The sequence below is a fragment of the Prunus mume genome, linkage group LG2, assembly GCF_029339155.1.
Source record: "Prunus mume cultivar Tortuosa linkage group LG2, ASM2933915v1, whole genome shotgun sequence".
Lineage (NCBI taxonomy): Eukaryota > Viridiplantae > Streptophyta > Magnoliopsida > Rosales > Rosaceae > Prunus > Prunus mume.
Window position 1 is genome coordinate 26,120,072 of NC_142699.1, and position 21,274 is coordinate 26,141,345.

The 21,274-nt window shown below is 35.4% G+C and overlaps 2 protein-coding genes across 15 annotated transcripts; both read left to right on the forward strand.

The window, feature by feature from the left end:
• Positions 1–572: 572 nt before the first annotated feature.
• On the forward strand, positions 573–20,569 carry LOC103324264 (putative disease resistance protein RGA3). 4 transcript variants are annotated; one of them, XR_016123885.1, is made up of 9 exons: positions 573–1,841; positions 2,869–5,080; positions 5,309–5,390; positions 16,890–17,674; positions 18,561–18,658; positions 18,978–19,238; positions 19,779–19,866; positions 20,017–20,117; positions 20,207–20,569. XR_016123885.1 is itself a non-coding variant. In XM_089045379.1 (4 exons), exons 1-3 carry the CDS (start codon positions 696–698, stop codon positions 5,371–5,373), a joined length of 3,423 nt encoding a protein of 1,140 aa, XP_088901505.1. In that variant the 5' UTR covers positions 573–695; the 3' UTR covers positions 5,374–5,390; positions 5,513–6,155. The 4 variants fall into 4 exon arrangements, 1 of the variants encoding a protein (XP_088901505.1); XR_016123887.1 differs by lacking the exons at positions 16,890–17,674; positions 18,561–18,658; positions 18,978–19,238; ... (1 more) ...; positions 20,017–20,117; positions 20,207–20,569 and adding exons at positions 5,513–5,747; positions 5,861–6,155 and having other exon boundaries at positions 5,280–5,390; XR_016123886.1 differs by lacking the exons at positions 16,890–17,674; positions 18,561–18,658; positions 18,978–19,238; ... (1 more) ...; positions 20,017–20,117; positions 20,207–20,569 and adding exons at positions 5,513–5,747; positions 5,861–6,155.
• Positions 9,256–20,569, forward strand: LOC103324267 (disease resistance protein RGA2-like). Of its 11 annotated transcripts, none has more exons than XM_089045369.1 (10): positions 9,256–10,537; positions 14,262–16,449; positions 16,672–16,767; positions 16,890–17,296; positions 17,411–17,674; positions 18,561–18,658; positions 18,978–19,238; positions 19,779–19,866; positions 20,017–20,117; positions 20,207–20,569. In XM_089045369.1, exons 1-4 carry the CDS (start codon positions 9,392–9,394, stop codon positions 16,928–16,930), a joined length of 3,471 nt encoding a protein of 1,156 aa, XP_088901495.1. In that variant the 5' UTR covers positions 9,256–9,391; the 3' UTR covers positions 16,931–17,296; positions 17,411–17,674; positions 18,561–18,658; positions 18,978–19,238; positions 19,779–19,866; positions 20,017–20,117; positions 20,207–20,569. The 11 variants fall into 11 exon arrangements, with proteins under 11 accessions (XP_088901495.1, XP_088901498.1, XP_088901494.1 ...); XM_089045372.1 differs by having other exon boundaries at positions 17,411–17,467; XM_089045368.1 differs by having other exon boundaries at positions 16,890–16,947; positions 17,013–17,674.
• Positions 20,570–21,274: the final 705 nt, after the last annotated feature.

A 21,274-nucleotide genomic window follows, 5' to 3' on the forward strand; every position in this document is an offset into this window, starting at 1 on the left:
GCTTTGCTTAAAAACATCCAAGATGAGTTACACGAGAAAAAGTAAAGCAATGCAGAGATGGCATTCAAGGCATGAAATAATTGACCCACCGACAGCCACGCAGAGAAGGCATGAAATAATTGACCAACAATAATTGCACGGACAGACACGCAGAGATGGCATTCAAGGCATGAAATACGTAAGTGATGAAACTAAACGGAGCCACCCACCAATATTGAAAATCTTAAGCCCCATTACATGTCGTCTAGCACTTTTACCTTTCGTAATGTGAGGCCAATATTATGGCAAAGACGATATACCCGTAACCCATCACACTAAATGACTTGAATTTTTTTATTACAAATTTATAAATAAACCCAATCCTAGACATGTATTTATAAAAAAATCCAAATACTATTTAAACATAGAAACACACTCAAAATTAACAATTGTATATTTTTGGGTGTATTTATAAATGGGTTTTGAGTGTGTGTAATGATAGGTTTTGGGTGTGTTTATAAATTGTTTTGGGTGTTGGGTTTTTTTATAATTTCAACCTCCATTTTTTGTGTTTTAATGAAACCCCTTTTTTTATTTCTATCAACGGAGGAGAGAGAAACACTGAAACACTGAAACACTGTACTTGCGTCTTCAATCATCTGGTTTCCTTAGCTATCTTTGCATTCTCTGCTTTCTCATCTCTGTCTCGCGCGAGTATGGAAGCTGGAAAGGTGTTAGAAGTTGTCTATACTTTTCCTGTCGAGGGAATACTGAACAAGCTGGCTTCACTTGCTGCTCAAGAAATAAGCCTGTTCCGGGGATTCAAAAAGGAACTAACAAAGCTTCGTCAATCATTACTCGAGATTCAAGATTTCTTAGGCGATGTTGCCCACCAGCCACAAGAACGGGGCAAGGCATTGAAGGACTGGGTGAGAAAACTGAAAGACATAGCTGATGATGCTGACAATATCTTGGATGAAATCAACTATGAAGATCTTCGCAGGCAAGTAGAACTGTCAAACCAAAAGGGGAAAAAGGTACGCAACTTCCTTTCCAGCTCCAATCCCCATTTGTTTCGTCAAAAAATGGCACATAAAATCAAGAGCATCAACGCATCTTTGTTGGATCTCAAATATGAGGCATCTTTCATTGGACTAGTTTCCAAGAAAATAGATCCAACCCCTCCAGAAATTGGAGGGGCTAGAGAAACCGACTCAATCTTTGAGGAAGATGAAATCGTGGTTGGAAGGAATGAGGATCTGTCAAAGATAATGACAATCTTGACAAACTCCAACTTGGATCAAGAAAATCTTTCAGTAATGCCCATTGTCGGAATGGCAGGCCTGGGAAAGACAACTGTGGCTAGGTCACTATTCAATAAAGATTCTATTGGTGGACATTTTGAGAAGAAAATATGGGTGTGTGTATCTAACACTCTTGAGGTCAATTCGATTTTAAGTTGGATATTAGAATATCTTAACCCAACAAAGGCTGGGATACGACGCCTAGATGCATTGCTTAAAAACCTAGTACAAGAATTGGAAAACAAGAGATATTTTCTCGTGCTTGATGATGTGTGGAACGAAGATCCTCAAAAATGGAGCAATTTGATGACTTGTTTGTCAAAACTTCGTAGTGCCCAGGGAAGCGTTGTTATTGTCACTACGCGCAGTGCCAGTGTTGCATCAATCACGAAAAAAGTACTTCCAATGTATGTTTTGAGAAGTCTATCTGTTGATGATTGTTGGGACATACTGAAGAAAAGAGCATTTCCAGATGATAATGTTTCTATCGCAAAAGATCTAGAAACAATTGGAAGGGAGATTGCCAGAAAGTGTGCTGGTATACCGTTAACGGCAAAGGTACGTAATGATATATCAATTTGAAGTTTCTTGCATTTCTTTATTTGTTACAAGTACTAAAAGTATTCAGATAATTTACATACAAGATATTCAGCTATAGCCCCTTGCAACTAAAATAGTCTAGACAAAAACTCACATACTTTTTTAATTTTAACTAGAACCCAAAATTTAATTGAACGAGAAATTGTCCATTAGTATTGAATTATTTACAAGGGTAATGCTTCCTTCCTTTTTCATAAGGAGAAACTCCTTCTTGCCTACCGATGATTAGGCATATGTACTTAAAAATAATAGGTATGTACTAAGAAAATACAAATGTTACATTATAAATATATATAGGTATATATAGGTACCTAGATTTGCAAGTTCAACAATTTTCCTAGATATGTCCTAAGAAAATTGTAGGTAAATTATAAGGTACCTAAAACACAAGGATCAAGACCTATAAAGAGCAAAACGTGTTCTTTCTCTTTGAAAAATTAATTTCAAACTTTGATATAAGTAAAAGGAACAAACTAACTAATCAATTTGAAAACAAAAACAAAAATTATCACGCAGTCAAATTTGGAAACACATCATTTACTCATTGTTTGAATATATATTTCATTAAAAAATCTTTAATTATATAGAAAAAAAAAAGACCCCCCAATCCCTAAATTTATGCAAAATTGAAATACCATTACTGGCATTGACTTGCAAATAATTTGCTGAAAAAAATATTGTTACAATGTAATTAGCATAGGGTTTTATTTATATAAAAAAAATGTTTTATTTATGGAAAAATAAGGTGATGTGTTGTAGGTAAGAAAAACTGCGTTTGAAGGGGAAAACCCAAATTTACTATTTACACACATGAACATTGGCTAAGAGGATTAAACATTCCACAAAATAACAGTTTTTGGTGAAATGTTAACATTTACTGGTAACATACAACTAACTTTTTTGAAAAAACAAATGATGTTTCCGGTTATTATAGCCAAGTCACCTAGTTAATCTTTGATATATACACTCATTTATGTACCAACAGGTTTTGGGAAGCATGATGCGTTCTAAATATAGTATCGATGAATGGTTGGAAATTCAAAAAAGTAAGATGTGGGAATTACCAGAAGGAGATGAAAGAATAATGTCGATTTTGAAGTTGAGTTTTGATCATTTGAAATCACCTTCTTTGAAACAGTGTTTTGCATATTGCTCAAATTTCAAGAAAGATTTTGAAATGGAAAGGGCAGACTTGATCCAGCTATGGATGGCTCAAGGATTTCTATGTTCTTCTCATAACAAAGATATGGAGGATATAGGTGATGAATATTTTACGATTCTGTTGCAAAACTCCCTCTTTCAAGATGTTATAAGGGATGACTTTGGTACTATTATCTATTGCAAGATGCACGATCTTGTACATGATCTTGCTGAGCTTGTATCAAGATCTGAAATGGAAGATAAACTTGAGAATCAACACGTGACATGGGATCCTTCCAAAAGTTCCGAAAGAAATGTTGAGAAACGGCGGTCACTGTTTGTGAATGGTGATCAAGCCATTAGTAATAATACATTACTCATAAGCTTTAAAGCTTTGCGTGTTTTAAATTTGTACAGGGCTGATATTGAGGAGCTGCCGAGTTCAATTGGCGTCTTGATACATTTGAGGTATTTGAACGTTTCTCGAACAAAAATCAAAGAACTCCCTAAGTCTATTGGCAAGCTTTATAACCTACAGACGTTAAGAATGGAGGATACATGGAATCTTAAAACGGTTCCAAAGGAAATGGAAAATTTGATCAACTTGAGGCATGTTTATTTTAATTATGATATGCCAGTTCCATTTGGGATGGGACGATTTGAACATCTGCAAACAATTTCTCCTTCGTTAACTTTGGACAAGGAAAGTAATCGTGGAATTGACGAGCTAGGTGGCTTAAACCAACTAAAAGGTGCACTAATTATTAGAGGTTTGGAACATGTAAGGGACAGAGGCCAAGCAGGGGCATCAAATTTAGTTGGGAAAGCAAATCTACGAAGGTTGACATTAGAATGGAGCTTTTATTACGGTGTCAGAAAAGAGAAAGACATTGATGTACTAGAAGGCCTCCGACCCAACTCTGAGTTAGAAATCATAAAGATTTACAAATTCATGGGTACTAAATTAGCATCATGGATGATGAATGGTTTGTTGCCACTCAATTTGACAGAGATTGGGTTAATTAATTGCAGAGAATGTGAACAAGTCCCATCACTTGGCCATTTACCAAATCTTAGGGTTGTTGAGTTTAGCTGTATGTATAACCTTAAATGTGTGGGAGTTGAGTTTTATGGTTATAACCATGTTAACGGTGCGGTTATGAGTACGAAGAAGAAAGAGACTTTGTTTCCAGCATTGAAAAGCTTAACTATTGATTATTGCCCAGCTCTAATTAAATGGGAAGAACTGCCAACAGATGAGAAAGTAGCGGTGTTTCCCTGCCTTGAGGAGTTGACTATAAAGTTTTGCTATAGTCTCGAGTGCATTCCAATTACCCTGGGCAAGGGCATGCCATGTCTCCGCAAATTGCAGATTCAGTTTTGTCAGAAATTATCAAGCTTGCCGACTAGCTTAGAATATTGCATCTCTCTTCAGGAGTTGGAGATTCAGGGTTGTCATGGATTGACAAGTCTACCGAGCGGGCTACCATCCTGCACATCTCTTAAGGAGTTGAGAATCGAGTCATGCGACAATTTGATATCTCTGGCAGATCTCGATATATCCAGGTTGCAGTCTCTTTCCTCTTTACATATATTTAATTGTGGGAAATTAAACTATTTGCCAATAGAGGGGCTACGCTCTCTTACGTGTTTAGAATCTATGAAAATGGGTCCATTTTCGGAGGAGCTCGATTCTTTCCCTGATTTTGAGCTTCCATCACAAATCCAAAGACTAGTGATGAAAGGGTGGCCTAATCTTAGGCTCAAGTCTCTGCCTCAGCAAATTCAACACTTGACTACTTCTCTAACATCTTTGGAGATTGATTCTTTCGACGGTGTGGAGGCTCTTCCAGAGTGGTTGGGTAACCTTACATCTCTTACCACCCTGAGTATCAGTCATTGTAAGAATCTGGTGGCTCTTCCTGCCGTTGAAGTTATACAACGCCTCACCAAACTGCAAGAGCTAGTGATTGAGGCATGTCCCCGTCTAGGGGGAAGATCCGCCCTCAAGAGCGGCCCAGAATGGCACAAGATTTCTCACATCCCACGTATCGATGGTAATTACAATATTCTCAAATGAAATCATTCAATTCCCTTCTCTCACTTAATTCTCCATAAGTTCATAATTGGGTGCATATTTCTAATCTCAGATTGCATTCATTAGATGTCTTGATAGATTTAATATGGAGATTAGAAATATGTAACCAATCCTCTAACATAAAATACTTGTTGAAGAATCTCCCTTCTTTTCTTCAGTATTATTGACCCAACACATTTTTAATTAGTTGACGGATGCGAATCATCAGAATCTTTTAGTGATGATGATTCGACCCCTTCACAAACTAGCTAGCACAGTTGGAGCACGAAGTGAGTCTACTCTTCTTCTCTCATCAGATTAATCATTAAACTCGATTTTCAGAGCTTTCTACTCTTCTATAGCCTCTGCTTAATGTTTTCCATATCTTCCTATATACGTTGTTGTTTTGCAGAAGGATCTTACGCAATTGGAAGAACAAATAATGCTCATTTGGTGCAAACTTAGTCCAGGCACTTCACTTCAGTTCCCTTTCCTCTACATCGTTATTTAGTCATTTCTTTGGAGATCAAAGCAGAAGAAGAAAGAATTACCCTAATAAGCATATCATACATTCCCATCTATCATTAAGTAGATACTAACCTCTGTTAAATCTCAATGCACTTAAGTTTGATGCGCTTACACAACAGGCAAGACACTTCAGCTTTTAGTTATTAGTTTCACAGAATTGCTTTGCTTTTATGAGTCCTTGGTGTGACATCTGTAATTTTCTGTTTCAAATTTTAATTTTTCTCTTTTACAGGCAAGGAGATACTGCAATCAATACTCATATGCTGTCTAACCTGTCTCTTCGAAGAAATATAGTTGAAGTGCTTTTACGAGTGACCTTTGCATGTACCCTTGTGGTTCTATTTCTATAGGGAACAATGGGATGAGAGAAGCGAGATAAATTTAATTTGATGGTGAGAACCTATTTTCTTTCTTGTGTACTCTTTGTACTCTTTTGATTAAGTGAATTATCGTTGGCATCATCGCCCGTGGATGTAGCCGGACTTTGGGTGAACTGCGTTAAATATGGTGTGTTCTTTTTGTGTTTATGCTTTTACTTTATCTACTTTATCTTCCTCTTCCTGTTTGTTTTTGCTTTTCTTTTAGTGTTTGGTTTGTGGTCTCGAACTAGAGAGTTAAATTAAATGTGACAAATTCCTTACTCTGCTTGGCATTGGCACATCAAAAGTGTAGTTGCAACTTGCATTGGGTTGTTTTCAGAATCACAAAAATTTCACGTCAAACTTTATTAGCCTATATGGTCTCGACATAAAACTTATATACAGATTGCTTCAAAATCTCCATTTAGAATTCGATCATCCAAAGACATTTCACTAGGTGCGTGCAGCGTGGCATGGCTACTTGTATCTAGCTTTTGCTCTTTCCTATGACCACTGAAAACTCAACTACATGTAGCTAGCGCATAAGGGAAGGGAGACAAATCAAATGCAATTGGGTGCTGGCAATGATCTTTACATTAATACTGGGTTGGAAGAGAAATAGCGCATAAGGGAAGGGAGACAAATGCAATGCAACCTGAGATCACTTTTACTAGTCCTACTTTCGACTTGAAGTTGGAGAGCAGCCCAATAAGCATTCCTATCTTCACTTGCAGGAGCAGGTTTTGAAATTGGAGAATACAATGTTAAGCATTTGAAATTGGAAATTTATAATTCCTAAACAATACAAAATTCTTTTACTTTCTATATATCTCAGAGTAAATATCATTTCTATCAAAAAGGTAAATCATTTAGGATTTGGTCATTTATTCTTATTGAACTGCAAATGAACTTCAAATTTTCATTATAACCAACAACAATACTGTAGACATTAACTTATGTATTACATTTTTTTAAACACAAATGAGGGGGACTACTGCTCTCATTTAATGGTATTCTCACCCCCTTTTTACGGTAATTACAAAAATATTAAAAAACATAAAGGAGTGCAAGTGGACAAAAAAAGTTCTCATTTTTATACTGTAAATGAATAATTTTCACATTGAGTCCAGATATGAAATAAATAAATTACTGATGCATTTGTTAGTAACCAAATCTCACTTAGCATATGCTTGCCACATAGACATGTTGTTAGTAAGTTTATGTCAGTCTCTGTTAATTCCAAGTATACACGGTCTGTAGTAGTAGTAGTAGTAGTAGTAGTAGTAGTAGTCTATACTTAAACCTTAAGACTTGCTTACTTACTGGCATCAGTAGTACGACTAAATTCAAAATCTATTCTGGTATTCATATGTGACTCAAGGAACTTGAATTTCAAACTTAGTGGTCTACACTTCTCCTGAATCTTGTTTCGAATTCTTTTTTTCTTTTTCTTCTGTTTTTGTCTTCATCTTTGGATGCTTTTTTTTCATTCTTCTTTATAAGTAAAGTGTTTCGTACATTTTGAAAGCTTCAATTACCATGGTTTGTTTATATGGAAACTTACAGAGAAAGTACTACATTTTTAAAGTTTCAAATACCAGTTACAGTTTCCAGTTTCATTCATTTTTTTGTTTTGCTAAAATGAACCAATGAACAAAAATTGGATCATACGTGCATATATTTGAATTCTCAGACTTCAAAATGAATCAATGCTTTATTTATGTGGCAATCTATACAATTGCAGATGTTTATGCGTCCATGGTGTCGTTACAACATTTGTAATTTTCTGTTTCAGATTTTAATTTCTCTTTTTTCCATGCATGGAGAGATACTGGAATCAACACTCAGTGCGCTGCCTAACCTTTTGTATACTGCATAATGCAACCAAGATGGTGTTTTCGTGGTGCAGGTTTTCAGCTATATATATGGTATATCATTTGTTGATGTTGAATTATTAAGTCTTTTTATTTACCTTGAGTATTTTAGAGTACCCTCGACCTTGAGTATCCATTTTCCTAACCTTCTTGTTTCCATAATTCAGGTCATGGACTCTTGCATGGTTGCATATGATCATACAGAACAGAGGCCTCTGTTCCTAAAGTTACAGGATAAAATTTCACCAACATTAGCGAGTCTTATTGGATAGCATGTCACTTACCTATGCTTATTGCATAGCATGTCATTTACCTGTGCTTTTGCAATGTCCAGGTAAAGAAATCTTCAGTTATAAGCTTTTTACCTCCATTTGAAAAGTTGAAGGCTATTTTGAACATTTCTTGCTAAGTTGGTCTCGGTTTTAAATTGACTATGCATTGCAGAGTCGAGATTGAAAAAGAAACGCATGCACATAATGTGCATGTGGTCTACAACTTATTGTTTTGGACAAAATGGTAAGCTATGATCCCTTTAACTTGTTTTCTTGACACTCATCATCAAATCTGAGTTATATTCTTATAAGTTTTGCATCACATTGTCAATTTGTTTGTTGTGGTGCAGTTCAATGAGGAAAAGTGCTTTAAATCAACTTCTAGAGGTGCAGAAGCACTTTTCGTAGCTACTCAAGCCCTGCATCTTGTCTCCCGCAAAGATTAAAAGAAAGATAGTTTAAATTAATATCGAAGTGATAAGAGTCATTTTTGTTTAGATCTATGGATGCATTTATGGAGTTTTTTGTTACTCTAGTATGTCTCTACTGATCTATGGATGGATGCATTTATCAGTAAAGACCGGAGTAGAAAATCAGTAGGTATTGCTTAAAAACATCCAAGATGAGTTACATGAAAGCGATACCTACCTATTCTATTATGTTTGGAACCAAGATGACATATAAAATAGAGTTGCTCATTTGTGATCTTCATGAGTTGCTTGGAAGAACCATGATTGCCACTAACCTCAGACTCATAGCATCAATGTTGTATTGCATCAATCTTTTCTTTCTGGTGAAAAGTAAAGCAATGGGAATCTCATCCAACAATGAAGTATAAAAACACTTTATTAAAGTTAAAAGGATATTAACCACTATCTCTTCCGAATAAAGCAGTTTCTTAAAATCTGAGATGTTGTCTAATGGAAGCTGTCTTGCGTTTGTGGACTTGACAGAAGCTTTAAAAAAGCATCTTTTTTTCTTTCCCTAAAGTCTAAAGATAAAGGCATGAAATTTGTTAAATAAAAGCCACCGAAAATAAACTAATAATGGAATTTCAGTGTGAATACATGAAAAAGAAGGTGACTGTTTCCTCTGAAATGTATTTAAATATGTCATTCAAATTTTAAAGCACATTTTACCATCAACGGGGGAGAGAGAAACACTCAAAACACTGAAACACTGTACGTGCGTCTTCAATCATCTGGTTTCCTTAGCTATCTTTGCATTCTCTGCTCTCTCATCTCTGTCTCGCGCTAGTATGGAAGCTGGAAAGGTGTTAGAAGTTCTCTATACTTTTCCTGTCGAGGGAATACTGAACAAGCTGGCTTCACTTGCTGCTCAAGAAATAAGTCTGTTCCGGGGATTCAAAAAGGAACTGACAAAGCTTCGTCAATCGTTACTCGCGATTCAAGATTTCTTAGGCGATGTTGCCCACCAGCCACAGCAACGGGGCAAGGCAGTGGAGGAGTGGGTGAGGAAACTGAAGGACATAGCTGATGATGCTGACAATGTCTTGGATGAAATCAACTATGAAGATCTCCGGAGTCAAGTAGAACTGTCAAACCAAAAGAGGAAAAAGGTACTCAACTTCATTTCAAGCTCCAATCCCCATTTGTTTCGTCAAAAAATGGCACATAAAATCAAGAACATCAACGCATCATTGTTGGATCTCAAATCTGAGGCATCTTTCATTGGACTGGTTTCCAAGAAAATAGATGCAACCCCTCCAGAAATTGTGGGGGCCAGAGAAACCGACTCAATCTTTGAGGAAGATGAAATCGTGGTTGGAAGGAAGGAGGATCTGTCAAAGATAATTACAATCTTGACAAACTCCAACTTGGATCAAGAAAATCTTTCGGTAATGCCCATTGTAGGAATGGGAGGCCTAGGGAAGACAACTTTGGCTAAGTCAGTATTCAATGATGATTCTATTGGTAGGCATTTTGATAAAAAAATATGGGTGTGTGTATCTAACACTTTTGAGGTCAATCCGATTTTAAGTTGGATATTAGAATATCTTAACCCAACAAAGGCTGGGATACAACGCCAAGATGCATTGCTTAAAAACCTAGTAGAAGAATTGAAAGAGAAGAGATATTTTCTCGTGCTTGATGACGTCTGGAACGAAGATCCTAAAAAATGGAGCAATTTGATGACTTGTTTGTCAAAACTTCATAGTGCCCATGGAAGCGTCGTTATTGTCACTACGCGCATTGCCAGTGTTGCATCAATCATGAAAAAAGTACTTCCAATGTATGTCTTGGGAAGTCTATCTGTTGATGATTGTTGGGACATATTGAAGAAAAGAGCATTTCCAGATGGTAATGCTCCTATTGCAAAAGATCTAGAAACAATTGGAAAGGAGATTGCCAGAAAGTGTGCTGGTGTACCGTTAACGGCCAAGGTACGTAATGATATATCAATTTGAACTTTCTTCTGCATGCATTTCTTTATTTGTTACAAGTACTAAAAGTATTCAGATAATTTACATACAAGATATTCAGATATGGCCCCTTGCAATTAAAATAGTCTAGATAAAAACTCACATACCTTTTTAATTCTAACTAAAACCCAAAATTGAATTCAACGACAAATTGTTCATTAGTATTAAATCATTTACAAGGATAAAGCTTCCCTCCTTGCCCATAAGAGCACTTCCAGCGGCTAGTCTTGGCCAAGGCAAGAGGGGGCCCAAGCCCCAATTTCACGTTCCAGTAGGCTTTAGTAGCCCGAGCAGTTGGTGGGCTCCACAAGTCTAGGCAGGCCCGAAGGCAAGAGTAGCCTGGGTTGATTACGTTAGCAACGAAAAAGTTCTTTAAAAAAAATCGAAAAAAAAATATGAAAAAATTACTAAAAATTTCAAAAAGAAAATTAAAAATAAATACTTAGTCAAATTCTTCACTTCCCACACCAAAACTCTATACAAATTCTTCTCCTCACATCTCATGTGAATAGTGGTTGCCATGGCAATGGGTGAAAACACCACAAGCCTTTTGTAAGAGTTGCCACTATTCACGTGAATAGTAACAGCCATTGTCTTGCCCTTACCCTTTGTCATGGCAAATGGGTGAAAGTGCTCTAAGAATGAATTCCTCATTGTCTACTAATGTAGCTCAACCACAATCTGACACATGTCTATTTTTGTTAAGAATATTTAAAATGAAAAATAAATACACATGTGAGAATTTTTTTTTATTTTTAAAAACAAGTATCCCATTTTTTTATTTCTAAAATGTCCCTATATGCATATTCTATGTCAAAAAGTAAAAGTGTGACGATGCCTTCATGTCATGCATATATATGTGGTAGATCCAATACAAATTAAGTCCAAATTAATTAATACGGCTTTTAGAATTCAGATTCAGTTGCTCAACTTGGCGCCAATCCCTCCCTGATCATGGCCTATGGGGGGCAGTTTTGGAAAGTGAATATACAATACAACTAGCTGCCGTCTTATCTCCTTTTCATAGGATTTTGTCAAAAGTGAGCAAATCTTTGCATAGTCATATTTCGAGGTCATAGGCTTAAGGGTAGCAATTTTTCTTTATATTTGTTACCACACCGGATGTATGCATTTAAAGGGGTTAAATAAACAGTAGACTTACTTCAATCAACAGTTTAAAATCGTCTATGTAAGCATAAATAACTATATTCGCCCATATCAACCTATCAGCTTATGATAACTCAAAATATAGAAACAAGGTTTAGCGAATTACCACATCAATAAGCAATATCATGAATTGTGAGACCAGGTTTTGATGGAGCATTAAGTTTGACAGTTACTCAGTGTTTCATCTCATTTCTTTTACAATTCTACATGTAAATTTTTTTACCTACAATTCATTTGATGTCATTTAATTATTTTCATCTCATTTTTTTAACTATCGTTTGAATGCGTGTTAATTTACCTATATTTACATGTATGCTACTTTATAGATATTTGCAAGTACAATGATTAGGCATATGTACTTAAAAAGTATAGGTAATTTAATAGGTACATTATCAGCATAATATGTACAATTTATATAAGGTACATTACTCACATCAAAATAATAGGTCTGTACTAAGAAAATACTAATTGTTACATATAAATATATATAGGTCAATTATGTAACCCATATTAGTGTACCTATATTTTGCAAGTTCAACAATTTACCTAGATATGTCCTAAGAAAATTGTAGGTAATGTACCTAAAACACAAGGATCAAGACCTATAAAGAGCAAAACGTGTTCTTTCTCTTTGAAAAATTAATTTCAAGCTATAACAATTAAAACATTTGAAACTTTGATATAAGTAAAAGGAACTAACTAACTAATCGATCTGAAAACAAAAACAAAAATTATCAACAGTCAAATTTGGAAACACATCATTTACTCATTATTTAATTATATATTCCATTAAAAAAATCTTTAATTATATATAAAATAAAATAAAGACCCCCCAATCCCTAAATTTATGCAAAATTGAAACACTATTACTGGCATTGACTTGCAAAGAGTTTGTTGAAAAAAATATCGTTACAATGTAATTAGGGGTATTTCAAGAATCCAAAAATATAACATTTAACACATTAAGCTTGATTAGATAACTTGCTTAGCTGGATCCTAATCATCGGGTTTTACTTTTAAAAAATTAGGTTTTATTTATAGAAAAATAAGATGATGGGTTGTAGGTAAGAAAAAATTTGTTTGAAGAGGAAAACCCAAATTTACTATTTACTACACACATGAACATTGGCTAAGGATTAAAAATTCCAACAAAATACCCGTTTTTGGTGCAACGTTAACATTTACTGGTAACATACAACTAAGTTTATTGAAAAACTAAATGATGTTTCCTGTTATTATAGCCAAGTCACCTAGTTAATCTTTAATATATACACTAATTTATGTACCAACAGGTTTTGGGAAGCATGATGCATTCTAAAGATAGTATCGATGAATGGTTGGAAATTCAAAACAGTAAGACATGGGAATTACCAGAAGGAGATGAAAAAATTATGTCGATTTTGAAGTTGAGTTTTGATAATTTGAAATCACCTTCTTTGAAACAGTGTTTTGCATATTGCTCAAACTTCAAGAAAGATTTTGAGTTGAGTGACCAAAGTGTAACTTCGGGTATAGTTGAGGGACCATTGCTACAAATAACCCGAGAAAATAAAGTGGGTGGGAAAATATTAATATTGAGGTTAAATTAGTGCACCTAGTTTTGATGGAGGATCAAAACCTATCCTTTCTCTTTGAAAAATTAATTTCAAACTATAACAATTAAAACTTTTGAAACTTTGATATAAGTAAAAGGAAGTAACTACCTAATCAATTTGAAAACAAAAACAAAAATTATCACGCAATCAAATTTGGAAACACATCAAATGCTACACTTACCACATTATTATCCCACATTTCTATACCACATGATGTGGTATGTCCATATCATGTCATATCAATTAAATGAATGAAGTGTATTTTAATAAATAAAATTATAAAAACAGAAACTAGTATTTTACATGATGTGGTATGTACACATCAGCTGCCACATCATGTGGTATAAATTGTGGTATAAAAAATGTGGTAAGACTAGTATTATTCTTTACTCATTGTTTAATTATATATTCCATAATTAGAAAAGAAACAAAAAAAGAAGAAGAAGAAGCTCTAATTATATATATAATTGAAAAAAGGACCCCCTAATCCCTAAATTTATGCAAAATTGAAACATCGTTACTGGCATTGAATTGCAAATAATTTGTTGAAAAAAATATCATTACAATGTAATTGTATTTCAGGAATCCGAAAATATAACATTTAACACATTAAGTTTGATTAGGTAACTTGCTTAGCTGGATCCTATTTATCGGGTTTTACTTTCAAAAATTGGGTTTTGTTCATGGAAAAATAAGACGATGGGTTGTAGGTAAGAAAAAATGTATTTGAAGCGGAAAACCCAAATTACTATTTACACAGATGAACATTGGCTAAGGATCAAACATTCCAACAAAATACCTGTATTTGTTGCAATGTTAACATTTGCTGGTAACATTCAACTAAGTTTATTGAAAAACCAAATTATGTTTCATGTTATTATAGCAAGTCACCTAGATATATACACTAATTTATGTACCAACAGGTTTTGGGAAGCATGATGTGTTCTAAAGATAGTGGCGATGAATGGTTGGAAATTCAAGAAAGTAAGATATGGGAATTACCAGAAGGAGATGAAAGAATTATGTCGGTTTTGAAATTGAGTTTTGATCATTTGAAATCACCTTCTTTGAAACAGTGTTTTGCATATTGCTCAAACTTCAAGAAAGATTTTAGAATGAAAAAGGATGACCTGATCCAGCTATGGATGGCTCAAGGATTTCTCAGTTCTTCTCCTAACAAAGATATGGAGGATATAGGTGATGAATATTTTACGATTCTGTTGCAAAACTCCCTCTTTCAAGATGTTATAAGGGATAACTTCGGTATTATTAGCCATTGCAAGATGCACGATCTTGTACATGATCTTGCTGAGCTTGTATCAAGATCTGAAATGGAAGATAAACTTGAGAATCAACACGTGGCATGGGATCCTTCCAAAAGTTCCGAAAGAAATGTTGAGAAACGGCGGTCACTATTTGTGAATGGTGATCAAGCCATTAGTAATAATACATTACTTACAAGCTTTAAGGCTTTGCGTGTTTTAAATTTGTATAGGGCTGATATTGAGGAGCTGCCAAGTTCAATTGGCGTCTTGACACATTTGAGATATTTGAACGTTTTTGGAACAAAAATAAAACAACTCCCTAAGTCTATTGGCAAGCTTTATAACCTACAAACGTTAAGAGTGGAGAATACAAGGAATCTTGTCACGTTTCCAAAGGAAATGGAAAATTTGATCAACTTGAGGCATGTTTATTTCTATTATGATAAGCCAGTTCCATTTGGGATGGGACGATTAGAACATCTGCAAACAATATCTCCTTCGTTTACTTTGGACAAGGAAAGTAATCGTGGAATTGACGAGCTGGGTGGCTTAAACCAATTAAAAGGTGAACTAATTATTAAAGGCTTGGAACATGCGAGGGATGGACGCCAAGCAGGGGCATCAAATTTAGTTGGGAAAGCAAATCTACGAAGGTTGACATTAAAATGGAGCTCTTATCACGAGGGCAGAAACGAGAAAGACATTGATGTACTAGAAGGCCTCCGACCCAATACTGAGTTAGAAATCTTAAAGATTGACAGATTCATGGGTTCTAAATTAGCATCATGGATGATGAGTGGTTCGTTGCCACTCAAACTGACAGAGATTTGGTTACGGAATTGCGGAGAATGCGAACAAGTCCCATCACTTGGCCATTTACCAAATCTTAGGCTTGTTGAGTTTAGCTACATGTATAAGCTTAAATGTGTGGGAGTAGAGTTTTATGGTTATAACCATAATAACGGTGCGACTTTTTTTCCAGCATTGAAAAGCTTAACTATTATTTGTTGCCCAGCTCTAATTAAATGGGAGGAACTGCCAACATATGAGAAAGTAGCGGTGTTTCCCTGCCTTGAGGAGTTGACTATAAAGCATTGCATTAGTCTCGAGTTCATTCCAATTACCCTGGGCAAGGGCATGCCATGTCTCTGCAAATTGCAGATTGAGGATTGTGAGAAATTATCAAGCTTGCCGACTAGCTTAGAATATTGCATCTCTCTTCAGGAGTTGGATATTTTTCGTTGTCATGGATTGACAAGTCTATCGAGTGGGCTACCATCCTGCACATCTCTTAAGAAGTTGAGAATCGAGTCATGTGACAATTTGATATCTCTGGCAGATCTCGATGTATCCAGGTTACAGTCTCTTTCCTCTTTAGATATATTTAATTGTGGGAAATTAAACTATTTGCCATTAGAGGGGCTATGCTCTCTTACGCGTTTAGAATCTATGAAAATGGGTCCGTTTTCAGAGGAGCTCGATTCTTTCCCTGATTTTGAGCTTCCATCACAAATCCAAAGACTAGTGATGAAAGGGTGGCCTAATCTTAGGCTCAAGTCTTTGCCTCAACAAATTCAACACTTGACTACTTCTCTAACATTTTTGGAGATTGATTCTTTCGATGGTGTGGAGGCTCTTCCAGAGTGGTTGGGTAACCTTTCATCTCTTACCACCCTGAGTATCAGGCGGTGTAAGAATCTGGTGTCTCTTCCTGCCATTGAAGTTATGCAACGCCTCACCAAACTAAAAGGGCTAGAGATTGCTGCATGTCCCCATCTAGGAGAAAGATCCGCCCTTAAAAGCGGCCCAGAATGGCACAAGATTTCTCACATCCCACGTATAATTGGTAATTACAATATTCTCCAATGAAATCATTCAATTCCCTTTTCTCACTTAATTTTCCAATAAGTATAAGTTAAGGATTGGGTTAATCTTGGATTGCATTCATTAGTTGTATTGTTAAATTTAATATGAAGATTAGAAACATATAACCAATCCTCTAACATAAAATACTTATTGAAGAATCTCCCTTCTTTCCTTCAGTATTATTGACCAAACACTTTTTTAATTAGTTCCCAGATGAGAATCATCGGAATCTTTTTAGTGATGATGATTCGACCAATGCAACCCCTTCACAAACTAGCTAGCACAGTTGGAGCACAAAGTGAGTCTACTCTTCTTCTCTCATCAGATTAATCGTTAAACTAGATTTTCGGAGCTTTCTACTCTTCTCTAGCCTCTGCTTAATGTTTTCCATATCTTCCTATATACCTTGTTGGTTTGCAGAAGGATCTTACGCAATTGGAAGAACAAATAATGCGCATTAGGTGCAAACTTATTCCAGGTACTTCACTTCAGTTCCCTTTCCCCTGCATCGTTATTTACTCATTTCTTTGGAGATCAATGCAGAGAGGGAAAAAAAAAAAATTAGATCCTTGCATAAGGTAGGTGAAGGTGTCCATCAGATGGATTTGTGAAGCTGATCAACGACAATGTGTCATGGCAAACACAAACTGATACAGACCATTATGTGTTGGCTGCCAATGGTAGTAATCTTGTATGAGCTAGTTCTTGCTTGTTATGGCTGAAGATCACAGGGTAGCCAAACTACAAGTCTCTACCTCAACAACAAATTCAACACTGCACTTGTCTACAAGATTTGTATATGCAGGACCTCTTCCAGAGTGATTGGGGTAACCTTACATCTCTTACCCATCTCAGGTTTAAGGCGTGTGAGAATTTGGTGTATCTTCCTGCCATTGAGGTTATGCAACACCTCACCAAACTTGTTACATGTCCTGGTCTAGGGGGAAGATCCGCCCTCCTGAGCGGCCCAGAATGGCACAAGATTTCTCACATCCCATGTATATCAAGTTATTATATTCTCAAAAGAAATCCTTCCTTATTTGTTCAAATCCTTCCTGCTCTTCTCTAGCCTCTGCCCAATGTTTTCCACATCTTCGTATATATGTTGTGTTACTGATGGCATTTACTATCAGTTGAATTTGGCACAATTTGTTGGATTTCACTTCCGGACTAGGTGATGCGGAATAGGTGCAAACTTAGTCTAGGTACTTCGCTTCATGCATTGTTATTTACTCACTTCTTTGGATATAAATGCAGAAGAAGAAAAAATGATGACTGGGATTGATTAGAACTAACCTAATAATCATATTGTACATTCACATCTTATAATCATGAGATCACTTGACTAGCATGGAGAAAACAATTATTCTTAGAAATCATTCTCCTATTTATATATGAGAAAAGTATTCACATGTTTAGCTTCAGTCCTTATCATTTGAGATATATACATTTCCCTAGCAATGTTGTGTTTAGTATTGTTTACTTTTGAAGTGTTTTACACGTGTTCATCTGTAGCTTGCTAAATTTCTGACTCTACCTTCATTTGTAAATAAAATACTATATTTATACAATCTTAGGGGAGACTTACAATGGAAAAATAAAATGCGATAACTAGTTTAAAGTCAATTTCTTCATTGCTAGCTTTGCAATCTACTGTATTCAATTACTGCTGATTTGATCTCTTTCTCATAAATCTATAGCAGTATTTTCTTGTACATTTCATTGTTGCTGCTGGCCTACTAGTTTTGTATCATGAAAACAGACTTTGATTTGCAATGACAGAGATTTGAATTCTCAGATTTGCATAGTTGGCTGATATGCCAACGTTACTTGTCTGTTACTGGCACTCTATGAAGTAATATACAAAAACATTTGGCTCCTTGATCATTTGTATGATATTCCTTCTGTTTCAGAAAAGATTATGTATGCATGATATGTTATCGGTCATTAGATGCTAACCTCTGCTCATTCTTAATGCATTTTAGTTTGATGCTCTTACACGAATGTGAGTTTATTTTACATATCGGTTTCAGTAATATATTCTTCATATGTTTTGCCATCGTTTCAACGTTTTATACTTTTCTGGGTCAGGTTTTGATCAGCATTCATTTTGCATCTGCTTCAATCAGTGGAGGGTTAGAGGTGCGTTAGCAGGAGAAATAGCAGCTTGTTCAGATTCCAAGGTGCAGGTACTTGAGATCTATTTCCCCTGTTGTCCTACATTGGTCAGTTACTTATTTCTTAAGAATTATGTATGCTTGAATTATTATTAGTGAATTGATGTTAACCTTCGCTCATGCTTTAATGGTATGTCTTCTTTTTTTTTTTTTTCAAATAAGAATTGTGTTGGCAGCAGCCTTTTGTAATTTGTTTGTTTCATGTATGAATCAACCTTTTTTATATGCTTCCATCTTACCACTGGATGTATCTTTCACCTCTCTTCGCTTGTTGTGTAACCATTTCTGAAGAACCTGTGTTATTTATGAAATTGATGATACTCATTTGCAGATTTTTGGGACAAGCATCCATTTGAAGCTTAAAGAGTCCTTAGAAGTTGTTTATAAAAATGTGATGATCTGGAGGATTTACTCGAGTGATGAGGGAACCTTGCAGATGAACTATCTATTGGTATCTGTGAGGACTTACTAGAGTGATGAGTATCTACCGCCAGTTGAAGGCTCCGAAAACATCCCCAAAACGAAAAGATGCACCGAGAAGAGCAACCCCAGTCAAGTGGCAAAGATTTTCTCATATTTCCAAGAGTCAAGTGTACGTTTCATTTATAGTTAATTAACTTGGTGGCCATTAAGTTTTTTCTCTACTACAACACAAAAGAAGAAGAAGAAGAAACAGAAAGAAAGAGAAAAAAGTAGTTTTACCATTACCATACCAGAAAAAAAAATGTTTTGGCATTACTATACATTGCAGGACTATATTCAACTCTTTAGTTGTCCGGTTTCAATATTTTAGACTTTCAATATCTTAGACTTACTTGCATCATGGAAGAATAAAATTTATTGCTTTAAGACATTGTGTTTTCACAATCTTTGTGGGATAACACTTAAGATTGTTGAGTTTGCTAGTATAGAAGACAAACTAATACATACATAACAGGCAAGACACTTCAGCTCTTGCATGATTTCATTGCAATTTTTTGGATCATCGAACAGAAGCTTTTAGTCATTAGTTTCACAGAACTGCTTTGTTTTTGTGGCAATCTATATAATTGCAGGTGTTTATGAGTCCTTGGTGTCCTCGTTGCGACATCTGTAATTTTCTGTTTCAAATTTTAATATTTCTCTTTTACAGGCGAGGAGACTGCAATCAATACTCATATGCTGTCTAACCTTTTGTCTACAACGTGTGGTTCATAATGCAGGTTTCAGCTATATAAATGGTATATCATTTGTTGATGGTGAAGTGATTTTTTTTACTTACATATCTTAGAGTACCCTAAAACAATCATAATTTATACATGTAGTGTAAGGAAATTACTATTTCTGGAAGGTGTTGATCTATTTTCCTTTTTCTTGTTTCTGTAATTAAGGTCATGGACTCTTGCTTGGATGCATATCACAGAGAACAAAGGCCTCTGTTCCTAGTCTTATTTGATAGCATGTCATTTACCTATGCTATTGCAAGGCTCAGGTAAAGGAATCTTCAGTTATATTCTTTTGAGTCATATTCTGATGAGTTTTGCATCACAGGATCAACTTGTTTGTTGTTGTGTGGTGCAGTAATAATGAGGAAAAGCGTTTTCCATCAACTTCTAAGAGAAACACTTCTCGTAGAGAATACTTTTCCTGGCTAGTCGAGCTCTGCGTCCTGCCTCTTCGAAGGAAGAAAGTTGAAGTGCTTTTATGAGTGACCTTTGGATGTACTTGCTACTTGGGGTTCTATTTCTATAGGGGATAATGGGATGAGAGAAGCGAGACAAATTTAGTTTGATGGTGAGAACCTATTTGTTCTCTCTTGTCATACTCTTTGTACTCTTTTTCTTTTGATTAAGTGAATTATCATTGGCATCGTTGCCCATGGATGTAGCCCAACTTTGGGTGAACCACGTTAAATAATAAATATGGTGTTTCATTTTGTGTTTACTTTTCTTGCGTTTGGTTTGTGGTCTCGAACTAGAGTTAAATTTAACGTGACAAATTCCTTACTCTGCTTCGCATTAACACATCAAAAGTGTAGTTGCAACTTGCATTGGATTGTTTTAAGAATCACAAAAATTACTCGCATCAAACTTATTAGCTTATATAGTCTTTGACATAAAACTTATCTACAGATTGCTTCAAAATCTCCATTTGTACATACATTATAAATGGAGAAATAGGGGGTCACTGCATGCATTATGCATACATGATTTTACTTGTTATCTATATGCTCACGTTTAAAAAGAAAGTTTCACTATGAAACTAAGAATTTTGTAAAATTGCTGGTTTCTTTTTAGGCTAGAAGCTAAAAAAATGATCGGCCCACAACTTATAGAACCAGTGGCATTTATGTGGCCCAAATAGAAAAACTGCAACCTGAGATCACTTTTACAGAACCAGTGGCATTTATGTGTCCTACTTTCGACTTGGAGTTGGAGAGTAGCCCAATAAGCATTCTTATCTTCACTTGCAGGAGCAAGTTTTGAAATTGGAGATTACAACGTTAAGCGTTCTTACCCCAGTAAATTTACAAATCCTAAACAATACAAAATTCTTTTACTTTCTATATCTCATAGTAAAATCAACAAGGTAAATCATTTAGGATTAGGTCAGTTATTCTTATTCAACTGCAAATGAACTTCTTCAACC

Coding starts and splice junctions, on each gene's coding strand:
- LOC103324264 (XM_089045379.1), top strand. CDS start 696: ATGGAAGCTGGAAAGGTGTTAGAAGTTGTCTATACTTTTCCTGTCGAG. Junction 1,842..2,868: donor GTATACCGTTAACGGCAAAG/GTACGTAATGAT, acceptor ATGTACCAACAG/GTTTTGGGAAGCATGATGCG. Junction 5,081..5,308: donor TCACATCCCACGTATCGATG/GTAATTACAATA, acceptor ATTTTTAATTAG/TTGACGGATGCGAATCATCA.
- LOC103324267 (XM_089045367.1), top strand. CDS start 9,392: ATGGAAGCTGGAAAGGTGTTAGAAGTTCTCTATACTTTTCCTGTCGAG. Junction 16,450..16,671: donor TCACATCCCACGTATAATTG/GTAATTACAATA, acceptor ACACTTTTTTAA/TTAGTTCCCAGATGAGAATC. Junction 16,768..16,889: donor TAGCACAGTTGGAGCACAAA/GTGAGTCTACTC, acceptor GTTGGTTTGCAG/AAGGATCTTACGCAATTGGA.